This window comes from Ascidia mentula, chromosome 2 (assembly GCF_947561715.1).
Source record: "Ascidia mentula chromosome 2, kaAscMent1.1, whole genome shotgun sequence".
Classification (NCBI taxonomy): domain Eukaryota; kingdom Metazoa; phylum Chordata; class Ascidiacea; order Phlebobranchia; family Ascidiidae; genus Ascidia; species Ascidia mentula.
The window spans coordinates 182,079-199,396 of record NC_138567.1 but is presented as its reverse complement, the minus strand read 5'-3'; the positions used below and the strand labels follow the sequence as shown (position 1 = coordinate 199,396).

The following is a 17,318-nucleotide window of genomic DNA, read 5'->3' as shown; positions in this document are numbered from 1 at the left end:
GATTTATTTAGTGCAGAGTCTGAATTTACAGCCTGACAGCCTAACTTAAGCTGACCAAAAAGCCCCTGTAAATTCGTCGTTTTCGCGAGTCGAATTTGAAAATTGATGCAATTGATGCATCAAATGGTTTACTGATGTCTTCCTGGCTCAAAACTTTGGTGAGCATATTTTTTCGCTTTTAATTGTAGCAAACGGGTAACACGGTTTATCAATGCTTTAAAGAAAACCGTTTTCGTTTTCGTCCATGTGCAGTGTGTGGTAAAAATACAGGCGTTTTTCGAAATTGAGACAGAGTACAACTTTCCAACCTTGGCATACATGGTGATGATGAACGTCCCAACCAACGACATTAAACGGAAGGTAGAAAAATAAATTAACAACTTCAAGTTTTTCACCAACTTTCATGTTCAGGTCCGACGTCTGTTGGGGAAGTCCCATGTGGGGTTGTCCCACAGTGCGGAAGTGAATTTGTTGCTAGACAACCTCCAGGGTATCCATGGCAACGCGATCGACTTGAAACCGTGCGGAAGTCGCCATATAAGGAAGCAATCATTCGTGGTACACGCTGGAACCGACACAACAGGAGACGTTTTGTGTATGGAGGTTACTATTTACTTGATGACGTCGACTTTATTCTATAGTGACGTCATCTCCTAATTTTTTTCACTTTAAAACGTTTATTTTATTTCGCCTGTGGATTTCTAGGGTAAACGACGAATTCCTGCACGAATTTTCACCAAATGATTCACAAAATGTTTACTGTTCTCTCATCCAGTGTGTTGTATGTTGAAAGGTATGCGACGATGCGATCATCCTACGAAGCGGGTTTGGGACGATTTGTGAACGGTGGTGGTACGAGAAGTTGATTAACATGACTTTCTGTCCCAAAACCAAAGTTCTCTGCTTGTGGCAACGAAAAGGTCAGGAAACCCAACTCAACAAGTTTTACACCAAGAAAGTGAGTTCAAGTGTTTTGTGTTTCGTTAAAATACATCAGAACCCAGAGTCCTCGCCAAACTTCATCCACATATAAGCTTATGTAACATAGAAATCTGTGCAATAATGTGGTGTTGTCATGGATACCCTGGAGGTTGTCTAGCAACTGTTCAAATATATAACAAATAATAACAGGTGGTTGATCATGCGTAACCGTTAACATTCGCTCAGATTTCTATGTTACACAGTCTTGTGGTTTGGTGACGAATTTGTGTCCCAGTGTAATTTCCTTGTTCTTATTTTCACTCAGTGTCGGGAGTTGTATCATTGCGTCAAAGAAGCCATGGAAAAAGCTGCCGCGAGACATAACGGTGATTCCCCTATATTATTCTACTATTTGAGTCGTCTGTAAATTACGTCACTTCCTCTCAATGTTCCGGCACAAAAACAATGAAAATACAAACCTAGTTTATATGATTTCTATGCCAACGAACCACAACACAAAAAGTGACGTCATTAATTATTGTCAACAGAACCGGAATTGGGCGGGGAATTCCCTATCCAAGACATGAAAACTGGTGAATGTGGGTTACTCCAGGTCACTTTGGATGGGGTGAATCTAAAGTTCATCAACAGTCGGGTAACTTGAGGTCATTTTATCCAATGCTGCCTCTGTATTGAATCGAGCTGTTTGTGTTGCTTTGCTAAATATTCACTGGAGTTTCCACCTTAAAGTTCTCACATAATTATCTGATTGTATTTAAATGATGCAGTGCGTGCAGTTGTACGGCGCTACAAACCAGTATAATTGTGTTCCGAATCTGTAACATTACAACCGAAAACTGTTGAAAACCTGTTGTTGTTTCTAGCTTGATGGTAAAATTATTACGCGATAAACTGCTTCAATTGTGAGTGATTTTTATTGTTTAATTTCCCGGCTTTTTTGTATTTCAGGGAGTTAACAAGGTATAGCATGACTCGATTATTCCTGTTGTTGTTGTTGTGTCTTTTTGTTTGTTGTTTGTGATGATAATGGGTGGACAGAAGTTTATATTTTTTTGCTGAAGATTTTCTTTTTTCACAAATGAATGTTTGCATGTTGTTGTGACGTCACTGCATATTTTATTATTTTTAATCCTGTGGAATCAGCTCGTATTTGTTTTAAGTTGTTGTAACTAACCTTGAGATAAATGACCTTGAAAAGCACGTGGGCTGGCATAGAAATCGTGTTTTCTTTTCCAGGTTTTCCTCGGGTTAAAAACGATCCGCAAATGCAACACAGTAAAGGGAATATTTATTCTCGAAGAATACAGTAAGAATCCTTTGTTGCGTCATAAGGTTTTCTTCAAACGCTGAATGTGTTATTGTTACGTCACAGACCGCAACACCGACGAGGTGACGATACACAAATTCAAGTCGTCGCTCGCAAATGAGATTTGTTACGCTGTGCTTTGTCTCTTCTCTTACGTTGCTGCTGCGAGACGCGCGGACAGATGAAGCCCCACCATGTGGTTGGTTTGATACGATTATACCTACCGCTGGATGGTGCTGTTGATCTTGCCACTGCGCATATAGATTGGTGCTGTGGTAGTAAGTCGGTTTGCGTGTTGTTAGAAATATGTTTATGTGAAGACAGTTTGTTAAACTTCACCAACCTATTGTTGTTGACGTGCAGGTTTTTAAAATAACTTGTTGTTGTAAAAGAAGATGTTCGTGGAGTTTCTGTTTTGTAAACTCGAGATAAACAGTGGAAACTTTATTGAATCTGCTTCTCCCCCAACTCTTTGTATAGTTTCCTTGTTCTTGTGTAATTTCATCGATAGCTCACTGTGTATTCTGTGTTCAACCAACCACGTGACAAACGATCACGTGATCATGTTGTGACGTCACGGTTTCTGTCGATCTGTGTAAGTAAGACTGGGTAGTGTTTGGTGGGAATACGTTCTTACCTCATACAAATTCGGTGGTCGTCCATTTTGACGTTTTTTTGTTACTTTCGTTTTTTTGAGAATAATTTCAACTTACCCCGTGACGTCATATTTAAGCGTCACAATAGATGTAGAACGTTTTTATTATCTGCACGTTATCGGGGGATGGCAAATATTGTGTTTTATTTTTTATAAGAAATATAGAAGATGAATAATATTTAAATTTTTAGGGTAATTGTTGGTGAGTGCAATTCCTCATTTCATGACTTTTCTTGCAATTCTCCACACTTGAAAGCACTGAACATAAATCTTTACCAAATCAACACAACTTTTCCGACTGTGAAATCTTTCTGCAGAGTTTTTTCCACCAAACTAATTGTCGAATCCTTTATTACGTCATTGTGGCGTCATCGGTGCACGTGTGTGTAGAGTCACGTGGGTTTATAATGTCGTATATTTGCACACAAAAGTGTCGTGGTATTGTGTAGAAATGCAAATAAATTCTTCGCTGCCGTTATGTGTAATTGACCGGAGGTTACCATCTACCCATTCCCCCACACTTAAGGACGCATATTGGTATTTCTATTAAAATAAGTTTCCCCGGTGGAAAACTTGGACGCATGTGTTCAATCCTCTGTCACAATGGTAGGTAGCACGTCACAAAGCAGTCAGTGATGCATGGTGGTCAATTTTACGGTTGAATGAGCACAAGTGCATGTCTTGTTGCTAGGGCGAATTTAAGCCAGTTTTGGGCATATCACTAAGACTCATCCAACACCAAAGTTAGTTGCTGAATATAAATTGCCTAAGCAACCCCCAAGGATGTTTATGCCCCCTGTAGGTCACAAGATCTTCCAGGAGGCTCCACAAATCCATGTCATGTACTGTCTCATCCAGGGGCAATAATTCTTATTGAAGAATATTAGGTCCCTATGTAAGTCACAAGACCCAGTAACAGTTTTTGGGAAACAAGCGAAAAGTTTGGAAGGTGCATTATTACAGAGGAACTTGAAAACAGAATTTTCTTTGGTTTAATTGCCGTATAAGTCCTGAAGCCTGTTTACCAATCTTGGTGTGGTTTGAAAGATATTATACAAGTTTTCTGATGGTATAGGCTTAGTTTGGTCCGCAAAGTTGTGAAAAGAGTTAAGAGCGAATAATGCCAACTTTTAATGATGTTAGTGATTAATATTCAGTCGGTAGAAATCCATTCCCTTCACCAATTCCAACAATTTAGGTGTGGTTTCCCCAAAGCTATTCAGGTAAGATGGCCCCCTTGTTTAAAAGTTTGCGTTTGTGTAAAGAGTTAGTAGTTGACCATTTAGTGCACGATAAATTAACTTAATTTACTGCTATTGTGTTCGATATTCTGTTGGTGCATCAAAACTTTATGGTACTAAGTACTCGAGTACACGAAGAGCCTCTTCTATCAATGGTGCATATACATATCATATGCAACTTACATATATATGATTCCTGTTGAAACAGTTATATACTTTTTTGTGATTTATTTGGTATTCCAAAAAAAATAATGTTTTATGTTTCAAATTGCTAATATACATGAAAATAAATATACTGACTTGATGAGTACAACATTTTTCCTCAGAATGCAAATCGGGAGCAGTCAATGTTAAATCATTAGGGTAAGAATGGATATTTCACTAACTTTGAAAGAGAGGTTATATATTCCAAATCAAAGCACATATTTGATTAAACTTTTGCTTCAAAAAAGCAGACGGCTTTGTCTCAAACATGATCAAGCGTTTTCGGTTTAAATGTGCAAGTTACCTTCAGGACTGCTTTTGAACACAGCAGGTCAGTTTATACAAATTAAGTCATAATGTTAATTACTTCTATGGGCGCTTGACTCGATAACCTTTATGGTTTTATCGGCGCCCATGCCATTTTATTTCTTTGTATATTGCGTAGTTGCCTTTTTTCGCAAAATAAACATGATTTGATTTGACTTCGCATAGAAACATAAATTGGTAAATTATCACCTCTTGTGCCAGCCATAACCCTGTCATAGTTTGTTTTTAAGTACATAGTTTTTCTGTTGGAATCCACCATTTTATTCAACTTTTGTAACTTATGTTTTTGCTGCAGATTATTTGCAAGGATGGTTAATATACAAATGTTGTCAAACTGAATGAGATTGGTACCAAACCCTGATAAAGTCTTTCTGTGTGGCAGAACAAACGTTGGAAGAAGAAAGTACGTTAACTTTATGCAAGAAGTCTATTTGAAATTGTAATATGTTTGTCAGTAACGTAATGTTTATTACCGTCTTCTTTGCAGTAAGTCCTCTTTTCCTAGTGAGGTGGAGCTCAAACCTAATTAACTCTGTACATTTTTCTATATAGACGACATACCCTTAACATTGAGATCAGACAACACATAATGGGACCTCATAAGCTGACAACCAAGCGATATCGTGTGACGCAGTATGTTAAGTGGTACCGGATTCTATATGTACTTTGTGAAGTCGTAAACTTGTTGTACTTTTATTAATGTGGAATTAAATTGATCGAGTAACCTTAGGTTTGACAGCAGCCTTTTTTCAGGGGTCAGATATATGGTGTCATCAAATTATCATCTTGTGTGCCAGCCATAACCCTTGGCATGTTTGTTCTAAATTTAAGAGCATAGTTTTTCTGTTGGAATCAACATAACTTATTCAGCAACCATTTGTAACTTATATTTTTGCTGTAGGTTGTTTGCATGCAAGGATGCTTGATCTACAAATGTTGTCAAACTGAATGTGAACTGCATTGTGATGGTATTATCCAAACACAAACTGGTTCATTTTGTAAGTCCCAAGTTAGAAGGCAATTATCAGCAGTTTGCAAATTATACAGTGCAGCTTATTGCCCAATAACCCATGTGTACAGTACTTGTGCTCAACACTTGTGGCAGAATGAGCCCAACCCTAGGTTTAAAATTACCTCGCTGAATTTTACTTGCTTAAATTTTAGTGACAATTTTTAGGTGAACAACAGATAACATACCTGACACCACATTCACCCCTGTTTCTTTGCAAGAATATTAATGTGGTTGTTTAAAGGGATTTTCATGGCTCTGTGGCCCCTGAGCTAATGTTGGTCTGGGCAGTGGTGGGATTCATCTGGTTCGTGGGAACCGGTTCTTCATATTTAACGACCTAAGCGAACTGGTTGTTAACAAGTGTATGTGTAGGCCTACGTTTCACTTCTGCCTTGTAATCCCGTGGTCACTATGACATGCTGCAATAAAAGAACCGGATGCTAAAATATTTGAAACCCACCACTGGGTCTGGGGGTGTTTCATTGGAACATTTTTTCCTCTCATGACCCCTGGGTTTGTTAATCTTTGATAATTAAATAGTTTGAAACTTTTTTCTCAAAAACTTTCTAATTTTGTTGCTGAAAATGTTATGAATATTCTGTATTTCAATATCTGTTTGACAAACAGCCATCTATTTTATAGAAAACACAACCAACACTTCCATGTTTTGCAGGTAACTGATAAAAACTTACTCGAACAAGCAGAAAACTGACCTGGCAGGATTTCCACCAACAATCCCAAGTTATAAACAATATGTAACTTCCTTGTTTCTTACAAAGGAAAATAATCTCATTCACTTTTTCTCAACAAAATTAATGTATTCCCATTCTCAAACGATATCATAACAGTTTTCATTATTTACAAATCATTGCATGGATATAATTCACATTTAGTGACACAATATTTACACAAATCACCAATATTTGTTTTTACTTCAAGTAAAACTGTACAAAGTTTTCAATCATGTTTACTTCACACCATGGCTATGTGATATCACAATGCCTACTGTTGTAACAATTCTGTAACTCGTTGCAAATTGTTTTCACTTATTTCAATCCTTATCTTTCTTTCCTCTTCAGTTATGTCTGTTGCCATTCTGAAAGCTTGGATTGCTTTTTGATAAAAATCCACACTTTCATTCAGTCGATTTGTTTTCTCGCAAACAAAACCAAGGTTGTTTAACAAATATCCGAACACTTTATGCTTTGCTGAGTTTTCACCAAACTGTTTCCTCATCATTTCAAGTCCAAGTTTAATTGTTGATTCACTCGACGAATAATCTCCGATTAAGCGTTGACTCAATTCAATCCAGCACAAACACTCAACTTCATTCATGCAATTTAACTCTTCTTCCACGTTTTGAATATTTTGTATTTTGAGTCTCATCGTTTCCATCAGTGGGATCACATGATCATGAATTATTCGTTTGTTTTCAAGTTTTTGATTCAAATCCGATGTTTTCATCAAATCTTCGCATGTCATCATCAAACCCCGAAGACATTCCCCCACACCTTCCAACCCTCTCACGTTATCGTGATGCCTTGAATAAAATTCACCTCCAAGTTCGTACAATAAAATCGATTCCAAACATTTTCCCTCTTCTCTCTTTTTATCTCCAGTTGTGTCCAAATCTTTTGCAGTTGCCCCAAGACCTTCAAGTGACCTTGAAAGTTGGTTTCTTGTTTCATTTGCTTCAGGATATTTTTGCTTTTCCAACAAATCCGCGTATTTTTTTATCAGGGAATTTAGGTCGATGTTTTCATCTGAAACGGAAACAATTTAATTAAACAACGCGAAACAATTTAATTCCCAAAATGAAAATGTTTTTTGCAACTTCGTTTCCTGGCGTTCATGTCAAAGGTCATCGTTATGGCGGAAAATATTGTACGCCAGAGAGCAACAACTATGTATATTTTAAGACCGCATATCAGTATATTATTTAAAATAGTTTTGCCCGCGGGGAATGCCGGTCTTGTACCCCCTGTCAGAGAAAAACTCAGTGATTTCACATGGCAACCGGTGATGCATTGCAATAAATTTTCGGGTTGAATGAGCAGGAAGTCACGTGCTTTAGCCAGGGCGATTTTCAGCGTGTTTGGTGCAGTTTTAGTGCATTTTTAGCCCTTCTCATGCAGCTAGACATTTGGTGCTGGGTGCTGTGAAAAATTTAGTTGAAAAAGCATCAAAATGTTCAAGGGGATGTAGCTCAAAATTGTATCACAGAAGTATACCATAATTTGTGATTTTATGTTAGGCCCGCCTCTTGGCTACGCATGAAGGTGAAAATTAGTTGTAAATAAATAGGCTGGAAAAATGTAAGTTGGTTTTGCGAAAAAATGAAAAAAAAAAAAAAAAAAAAAACCTCATCCAATTTGCAATTGAATGTTGGCCCTAACCCTTTTCTACGCAATGGCAAAAAAAATTGTCACAGGAAAGTAGCTTTGGTTGCCCCCTGGGACTGTTTTTGCTATCCTATAGGACAAAAGATCCTCCTGGAGGCTCCTCAGATCCTTGCTGTGTTTTCCAGGATGCAACTGCAATCAATTTTTTTCTTTTTGAATAGTACCAATAGATCTTAATGGGTCACTGACCACAGGAATTGTTGTTGTCAAAAAAGCAAATCACTCAGTATGGATATTAATGGTGATAGCCTTCAAAACTAGATTTTTGGGATTTAATACTGATATGCGGCCTTAAATGTGGGAATTTTCGTACATCGCTTGTGTAGGTTTACTAAATAACCTGCATCAATAAACACTGAAGTTTAAAGTATTTGTTTCATGTTGCTGACGTATGTATATTTTTATCAATAAAACTATGCAGCATAATCTGTAGCATTACAAGGTAAGAATGTTTTAAATGGGAGGTTATTCTAGAAAAACCCATAGCAGAGCACTACGATATCTATGGTTTGTATTTCATGTAATTGTTACGGAATTATTTCGGCAAGGCGGGAATTGAGCCTAGTGAGGATTTGAGCGGCGAACCCCAAACACAACCCTAGAACCTCAAATAAGATCTTTACCCCAACGCTGCATCCCTAATTCGTAAAAGGCCCGGACCCTGAAATAACGGCTCACCACCAAAACCAAAATACCTCATACTGGTTTAAATAAATGGACGACTTACTACAATTAAATCGCATTCCAAACACCAACAAATCGCTATATACAACACAATGCCCAAGACTAGCAAGACATCCACTTTTTAGTCGCCTCCTGTCACAAGCCAATTAACCAATCAGCGAGCGTTGTAAGCCGCAACCACCGAAGGCAGTGCTTCGTCCCATTTGTGTTCGTCTCGTTTAGCATAGTTATAATGGTTTTATTGCACGAGCCTAATGTATTGACAATCGCTGCATCCCCGACAAAACTGTTCTACGTCTTCGCGCCACCTGTACCAGTGGAACCTTTCGGTGACTTTCGAGAAGGTTTTCGTGATGCCTAGATGCCAACTTCCGAGCACGTTATCGTGTAGTGCAACCATAACCCCTTGTCTTAAACTTGGAGGGAGAGCTACTTTAAGTATAATCTCTACCTAAGGATCAGTTTCCACGCACAAAACCTATCCCTTTTTCCTCATGCGAGGGAAGAGCGACCACCAAATATCGAATTGAAGGGGGGGTGACGTCGTATGGTTTTGAATTTGGAGCGCACACCTTTTTTAACCAATCCATCACAACGGAGAAATCATCGTAGTTTTCTTGATCTGCCGCAATGTCTTCTAGGCTGTAGCAAAATAATGTCTTAAACTCCACCACCTGCATCTCGACCGCTTCTGTCGTCAACTTGTATGGGAAGTTTGGGTTTACGTCACTGTCGTGAACACGTGACAGCGCATCAGCGTTTCGATGTTTTACTCTCGGCCTGTGTTCAAGGTCAAACGCGGAAAGATATTCCACCCGCATTGTCAGTAAAGTACCTTCGACTGCCGCAACCAACGTAGAAGAGAAGAAAGATCTGGGTTCACAGCAAAAACTTCCTACCTAGAAGATAACATCGATACAGTTTGGTCGCAGACAGCAAGCAACTCTTTTCGCGTCGTGGAATGGTTTCTTTCGGCACGACTTTGGGATCTACTCACATAGACAATTACGCTCTCCTTACCATCCACGTTCTGTGACAAAACACATCCAACAGCGGATAGGACGCGTTTGTATCGACCACAAACGGCCGTGCGAAATCTGGGTATTGCAAAATGGGCGCCGTAGGTTCCTTGAGATCACCAAAAGCTTTCTGGTAACATTTATCCCATACGAAACTCCTTCCCTTTCCGTAAGTCGGTAAGTACTTCGCTATTCAGGACAGCCTTCGAATTACTGCTGTTCGCCATATTACTGAGCGGACGTAAACGAACAAGCGTCCCGTTTCCCAGGGCAATTGCACGCATCTTGTGAGTGCTTCGCGTTGCCTCTCTGATCGTCCAGCACTGGTCTCATGGCGCAAGGCAAGTTTCTAAAATTCTTTGTATTCGATTGCATGGAGGTTGCCATCACTATCCTCTATTGCCCATTTCATAACGTTGTTATGGATGCCAGGAACAATTGCCGTTTAACCTGGTCCGTCGCTTCGATACTTTCGCAGTACGATTCAAAAGTATTGAAATACTCAACAAGATCATCACCAGGCCCCAGTGGCGGCGGTTGCATTAAAAGTCAAAACTCATTGTTAAAAGACAGATTTATAAAAAGACACTACATCTGAGTGTTGCTATAGCGAAACCAGCGGGTGTGGTGACAGGGTCCAGGCGTGCTCGCAAAGTTGTTACGGAATTATTTCGGCAGCGCGTGAATTGAACCTAGTGAGGATGTTCTTCTCCCCTGGCTTATACGATCCCAACCCTTGTTTTAGTCAATAGTAATTATAATACATTGGATGGACTTGGGACAAAGCATGACTTACTTTATTTACATATTTGGACATTTTGTTGCCGCCTTGAGGTTGTCCCTATACATTTTTAACGACGCCATTCATTTTGAATTCTTTATAAAAGCGATCCCAAACCCAGTTCTACCTTGTATAACGTGGAAGACTTACCACTAGTGGTTAGAGTGGCTGTCACTGATTTAAGGCAAGCTTGAGGTGATGAGGCAAATTTAAATGCACGGAGTCAGTATTATAACATTTTACTTTATCATAGAAATCTCTGGTTACCTGTTTGGTGAACCTTTCTCTGCACGATCTGCTCGTCTGTTTCACCACTAGATGGCCGAAGGTAAGTGACGTCATGGGAGGTGGTTGCAAGCTCTTCAGTACCTCGAATTGCTGCAACAAGAAATTATTTTACCTATAATAGGACAACTTTCATCATATGAAGTTATGTCATAGTTACAACACCAAACACCAAATATATTAAATCAACCCCTGTTTATGCCGTTCAACAGATCAACAAATTCTTGTGGCAAATTATCGGGCATGAAAATTACTGTGGAGGACAATGTTGGACTTGGCAACAAAACTTTATGTATTTGACAAATCCCTGTCTCAAAGCATGTTTGAAAATTCCAAACCCCACATTCTTAACATAAAGCATTCATAGACTGAAGAAGAAATTAGTGAGTGAATATACAAACTAACGATTTAGTAATTCTCAATAAATTCTATCAATAATTGCACTGACTCAACATTGGTTGAATTCGTCGTAAATTGTTTTCACTTCTTTCAATCAACTCCTTTCTTTCCTCTTCAGTTATGCCTGTTGCCATTTTGTAAGCTTGGATTGCTTTTTTAAAATAATCCACGCTTTCATTCAGTCGATTTGTTTTCATGCAAACAACACCAAGGTTGATTAACAAATGTCCGAACACTCGATGCTTTGCTGAGTTTTTACCAAACTGTTTCCTCATCATTTCAAGTCCAAGTTTAATTGTTGATTCCCTCGACGAATAATCTCCGATTGAAAGTTGACTCCATTCAATCCAGCACAAACAATTAACTTCATTTATGCATTTTAATTCTTCTTCCGCGTTTTGAATATTTTGTATTTTGAGTCTCATCGTTTCCATTAGTGGGATCACATGGCCACGAATTATTCGTTTGTTTTCAAGTTTTTGATTCAAATCCGATGTTTTCATCAAATCTCCGCATGTCATCATCAAACCCCAAACACAATCCTTCACACCTTCAACCCCTCTTACGTCATCGTGATGCCTTGAATAAAATTCACCTCCAAGTTCGTAAAATAAAATCGATTCCAAACATTTTCCCTCTTCTCTCTTTTTATCTCCAGTTGTTGTCAAATCTTCTGCAGTTGCCCCAAGACCTTCAAGTGACCTTGAAAGTTGTTTTTTTGTTTTACTTGCTTCGGAATATTTTTGCTTTTTCAACAAATCCACATAAATTTTGGTGTTTACATCTGAAATAAAAACATTTAAAATTATAAAAGAAAAAATATATACAAACAACGTCACTACAGATATAATTTTAATTTTGGGTTCATGTGTTGTAAATATCGGTGACAATTTGTACGAAATGTTAATTTTTAATTGCAGTCTTACATTACTCCCGAATCCACTGATATTACGCCAGTTTTTAAGTATTTAATCTCCGATTTTTCATGAAACCTTGAGATGACAAAACTTATGTATGAGGTTGAACTACTTTCATGTGTAAAGTGTTTGGTTAATTAAAACGTCTTCGATATATATTTCGCCTAATCACATACATCGTCTAATGACGCACGAAAAAATATTTGCAGTCAGTTTTGGAAAGTTCATGGTTGTGAGTTCAAACCTCACCGGGAGCTTGATTTTCAATATTTCACTCCAACTTGTTGGAAAAAGTGGTTGACCTAGCTTGGCTGTGATGCCAGTTTACCTAATATGTTCCAAATATGTATTTTAACAAAAAAAAAACAAATTAAAACATTGCAAGATGGGCTGTCACTTCCAAAATTTAATCCGGTTTTAATATTTTTCGACCAATGTAGGATTTAGTGGTGAAAGTTAAACAAAATAGAAATATTGGATCATGGTCCACTGTGTAGAGTTTTACAGAAACAACACACAGTGATATCCAAACTTTACCATTGCTTTCTGATCCCTCCACTTGTTCATGTTCGCCAAACTCGTCCGACTGAAGCTTCGGATTCTGCACAGAAATAAATACAACATCAACACAAATTATATTTCAGGTGTTTATGCGATTTGTTTGTTAAGTTATGGAAGGTTTAAATATTCAACATAGATATCAGTTAAAACCAGAAGGGAATATTTAACAAGTCATAATATATTACGTGTTGGGTACGTTACGTTACTAATTCGCAACAACTTTACTTACGCGCAAAAACAGTATTGCAAGAATTGGTTGATACTAACGGGTGCTTTTATAATGTGCTCGTGCAACTATGTGTTGCTATGTGAAGATATGTGCAACTATCTGAATTGTGTCGCGATGTGCCGCTACGTGTAGCTATGCGCAACTATGTGAAGCTATGTGCAACTATGTTGAGCTATGTGCAACTATGTGCAACTATGTTGAGCTATGTGCCACCATGTGAGGCTATGTGCAACTATGTGAAGCTATGTGCAACTATGTGTCGATATGTGCAACTATGTGGAGCAATGTGCAACTATGTGGAGCAATGTGCAACTATGTGGAGCTATGTGCAACTATGTGAAGCTATGTGCAACTATGTGAAGCTTTGTGCAACTATGTGGAGCTATGTGCAACTATGTGAAGCTATGTGCAACTATGTGTCGATATGTGCAACTATGTGGAGCAATGTGCAACTATGTGGAGCTATATGCAACTATGTGAAGCTATGTGCAACTATGTGACGATATGTGCAACTATGTGGAGCAATGTGCAACTATGTTGAGCTTTGTGCAACTATGTGAAGCTATGTGCAACTATGTGAAGCTATATGCAACTATGTGTCGATATGTGCAACTATGTGGAGCAATGTGCAACTATGTGGAGCAATGTGCAACTATGTGAAGCTATGTGCAACTATGTGGAGCTATGTGCAACTATGTTGAGCTATGTGCAACTATGTGAAGCTATGTGCAACTATGTGGAGCTATGCGCAACTATGTGAAGCTATATGTGCAACTATGTAAAGCAATGTGTCGCTATGTGCAACTATGTGGGAGTACATAACAACGTTTTTCCTAACTTAAACTAAATATTAGAGATGTATAATTGCTAATTCTTCGTGAAAACTAAAGTTAAAGTAGCCACGCATGAAACGGGGAAATCCCTTATTGCAGGTACGTGATGTGGTTTGAGCATCTGCCGTAAGAATTAGGTAACATGCAAGCATTTCTATCGTAACAGTCGTCCAATAGAAACTTCACACACATTTTACAGCACTGCACAAGCACCATACAATCGCAACCGATTGCAACCTCTTGCGCAACATAATCCAATAACGCCTTCGTGAACCATTTGTCTTTTGAATTTATTTTGTTTTCAGTTAATGTGAATCACCTACATCATGTACCATATAACCTATTTGCGCCATATTTTACGATATCCTGTATCCTTGTTCTTGTATCATATTGTTTCAAGCGTCACAAGCGTCACGTGACATAAACTACCAATCAGCTTCCAAGCATGAATACCCATGTGTGTCTGTAACTACATTCTTTTCTGAATCACCATTATGATCGAATCAGCCTACAGTTCTATTCTATTTTGGAATCAACGTTCTTCTTGTAAGTTATAACTGCAATCTTACAATTCGACCGAAGAATTCGTAATGTACAGTTTTGAAAAGCGAGGAAAATAATAGAATACAATATTTATCCAGGAGGCATTTACATTATATTTCTAAGCAATACTTACATCTGAATGAATTTCCATGATTGTGTGAGCCGAGTAATCTGTTTACAAATATCCAACTTCAACTTTCAGACTTGTAACACGACAGCAGTCTACACGTAGCAAACTCTCTTGTAACAACTTTCGCGTTGCTTCCGTACCAAACAGGTATTTCGAATTCCCCTCCGGCTAAATATTATGTCTGGGAACGTCCACAGCCAGTTACGTTTACACTCACAATAACATTGAAATACTGCGAAAGCTTCTTGTGTTGTGTCAATTGGGGGAGTTTTCCAGTTATATTTTGTAACAAGTATAAATAAGTCTGACATTCACTCACTAATCAGCTAGCACTGCAGTTACTCGTTCAGTCACTAATCAGCTAGCACTGCAGTTACTCGTTCACTCACTAATCAGCTAGCACTGCAGTTACTCGTTCACTCACTAATCAGCTAGCACTGCAGTTACTCGTTCACTCACTAATCAGCTAGCACTGCACTTACTCGTTCACTCACTAATCAGCTAGCACTGCAGTTAATCGTTCAGTCACTAATCAGCTAGCACTGCAGTTACTCGTTCAGTCACTAATCAGCTAGCACTGCAGTTACTCGTTCACTCACTAATCAGCTAGCACTGCAATTACTCGTTCAGTCACTAATCAGCTAGCACTGCAGTTACTCGTTCAGTCACTAATCAGCTAGCACTACAGTTACTCGTTCAGTCACTAATCAGCTAGCACTGCAGTTACTCGTTCAGTCACTAATCAGCTAGCACTGCAGTTACTCGTTCAGTCACTAATCAGCTAGCACTGCAGTTACTCGTTCAGTCACTAATCAGCTAGCACTGCAGTTACTCGTTCACTCACTAATCAGCTAGCACTGCAGTTACTGGTTCAGTCACTAATCAGCTAGCACTGCAGTTACTCGTTCAGTCACTAATCAGCTAGCACTGCAGTTACTCGTTCACTCACTAATCAGCTAGCACTGCAGTTACTCGTTCAGTCACTAATCAGCTAGCACTGCAGTTACTCATTCAATCACGTTTCACAGAACAGAAAGACCCGTTCAGTCACTAATCCCCTCCATGATTTCGCGTTAGGAACTAGCTTGCTAGAAGTGTTATCATTCTTCTAGCTTGGTTATTATAATCCCGATGACTGAAACTACGGACAGAAGACTACATATCCCAACCGGAGTATCGAAGACTACATAGCAGCGACGGTGTGCTCCCAAAGTTCTACGGGTTACCCAAAATCCATAAGGAAGGTATTCCATTAAGACCGATTGTTTCTTTTGTTAACTCGCCAACCTACCAGCTATCTAAGTTCATCAGTCAAATTTTATTTCCTTTAGTTAATAGTACTGACTTTACTGTAAAAAATTCCAGTGAGTTTGTAAAGATTATTTCTGAATATAAATTACTTCCACATGAGTGTCAAGTATCGTTTGATGTCGTTAGCCTGTTTACGTCAATTCCGACAGATGTTGCGCTCAGAATATCCTTGGACCAACTACAACAAGACACAACACTACATGAACGTACCAATCTTAAGTTAACACACATCCAAGAGGCATTACAGTTGTGCTTAGACTCGACTGTTTTCACATATAAACACGACATTTACCAACAAATTTTTGGCACCCCCATGGGCTCTCCCATTTCACCGGTTCTGGCCAACATTATAATGGAACAACTTGAGCAAACCGCTCTTGCTTCCTTCAAAACACCCCCGCGACTTTGGCTCCGCTATGTCGATGACACGTACGTCATCATAGCAAAAGACGAGGTCGCAGGGTTTCATAACCACATAAACAGCATCGAACCTTCCATTAAGTTTACCCGGGAAACACAACATGACCATAGTCTGTCATTTTTGGACGTAAACGTCACTGCAAACCCGGACGGGAAACTTACCACCTCCATTTTTTACAAGCCTACACACACTAACCGCTACTTACAATACACCTCACACCATCCGAAACATCAAAAACTCACTGTGGCCAGAACCTTATATAACAGAACGATTACACATATTGCCGATCCACACACTCGGAGGGTTGAACGCAAACACATTCGAAACGTTCTAAAACTAAACAAATTTCCCACTAACCTAAATCTCACACCCCACACACACAACAAACCCACACAAACATACACAGCATTCACTTCCATACCATATGTACAGGGAGTTTCTGAGCGGATATCAAGAATACTCAACGCCACCGGCGTAAAAGTTGCCATGAAACCGGTATGCACTTTAGAAAACATGTTTCCCAAACCTAAAGACCGTATTCCCATGCTTCAAATGACCGGTGTAGTTTACTTAATCCCTTGTCTTGATTGTAACACTGTGTATATTGGCCAGACTAAGCGCAATTTAACGTCCCGTATTAAAGAACACAAGGCAGCCATACGCAATATGGAACCCAATAAATCTGCCCTATGTGCCCACATGCTTGACACCGACCACCGTATCAATTGGAAGGAAGCAAAAGTATTAAAACATGAAACAATTTTGGCAAAACGGTTGGTTGTGGAAAATTATTATATTAATTCGCTACCGAATGTTTTAAATCGGAACGATGGAAAAGTACTTTCGCCCGTGTTCCGCAATTTCGCCCGTAACAATTCGTGACTTTTGTTTCCCATGTTTGGCCGTTTGACCCATGATCGATGTTGTCCATTGAATTATGTCCCGCTGTGTTTTAGCTGTTACGCCCTTTTATTTTTTCGTCGCTCAATTTCTTTGCCCTGTTGGTTCGCTTCGCTACTGTGTTTGTTTTATTCTCTGAAGAAGCCTAGTCGTACGTACAGGCGAAACGTCAGAAAATACAATCTTTTTTAAACAAAAGGTGTTTATTTGTTGTTC

General features: G+C 38.9%; 3 protein-coding genes across 3 annotated transcripts; 2 read left to right on the top strand and 1 right to left on the bottom strand.

Annotated features, from left to right (window-relative positions):
- Nucleotides 1–318: 318 nt before the first annotated feature.
- Nucleotides 319–5,711, top strand: LOC145888729 (MAP kinase-activating death domain protein-like). Its single transcript, XM_082979553.1, has 12 exons — nt 319–360; nt 412–603; nt 794–958; nt 1,247–1,307; nt 1,470–1,576; nt 1,891–1,902; nt 2,179–2,248; nt 2,315–4,126; nt 4,471–4,679; nt 4,971–5,078; nt 5,228–5,308; nt 5,577–5,711. The coding sequence occupies exons 1-8, from the start codon at nt 319–321 to the stop codon at nt 2,431–2,433; spliced, it is 768 nt and encodes a 255-aa protein (XP_082835679.1). The 3' UTR covers nt 2,434–4,126; nt 4,471–4,679; nt 4,971–5,078; nt 5,228–5,308; nt 5,577–5,711.
- Nucleotides 5,611–11,886, bottom strand: LOC145888728 (uncharacterized). Its single transcript, XM_082979552.1, has 3 exons — nt 11,307–11,886; nt 10,841–10,951; nt 5,611–7,450 (listed from the first exon to the last, which is right to left on the bottom strand). The coding sequence occupies exons 1-3, from the start codon at nt 11,779–11,781 to the stop codon at nt 6,690–6,692; spliced, it is 1,347 nt and encodes a 448-aa protein (XP_082835678.1). The 5' UTR covers nt 11,782–11,886; the 3' UTR covers nt 5,611–6,689.
- Nucleotides 11,887–16,094: 4,208 nt separating this feature from the next.
- Nucleotides 16,095–17,084, top strand: LOC145888992 (uncharacterized). Its single transcript, XM_082979861.1, has one exon. It carries the CDS (start codon nt 16,095–16,097, stop codon nt 17,082–17,084), a length of 990 nt encoding a protein of 329 aa, XP_082835987.1.
- Nucleotides 17,085–17,318: the final 234 nt, after the last annotated feature.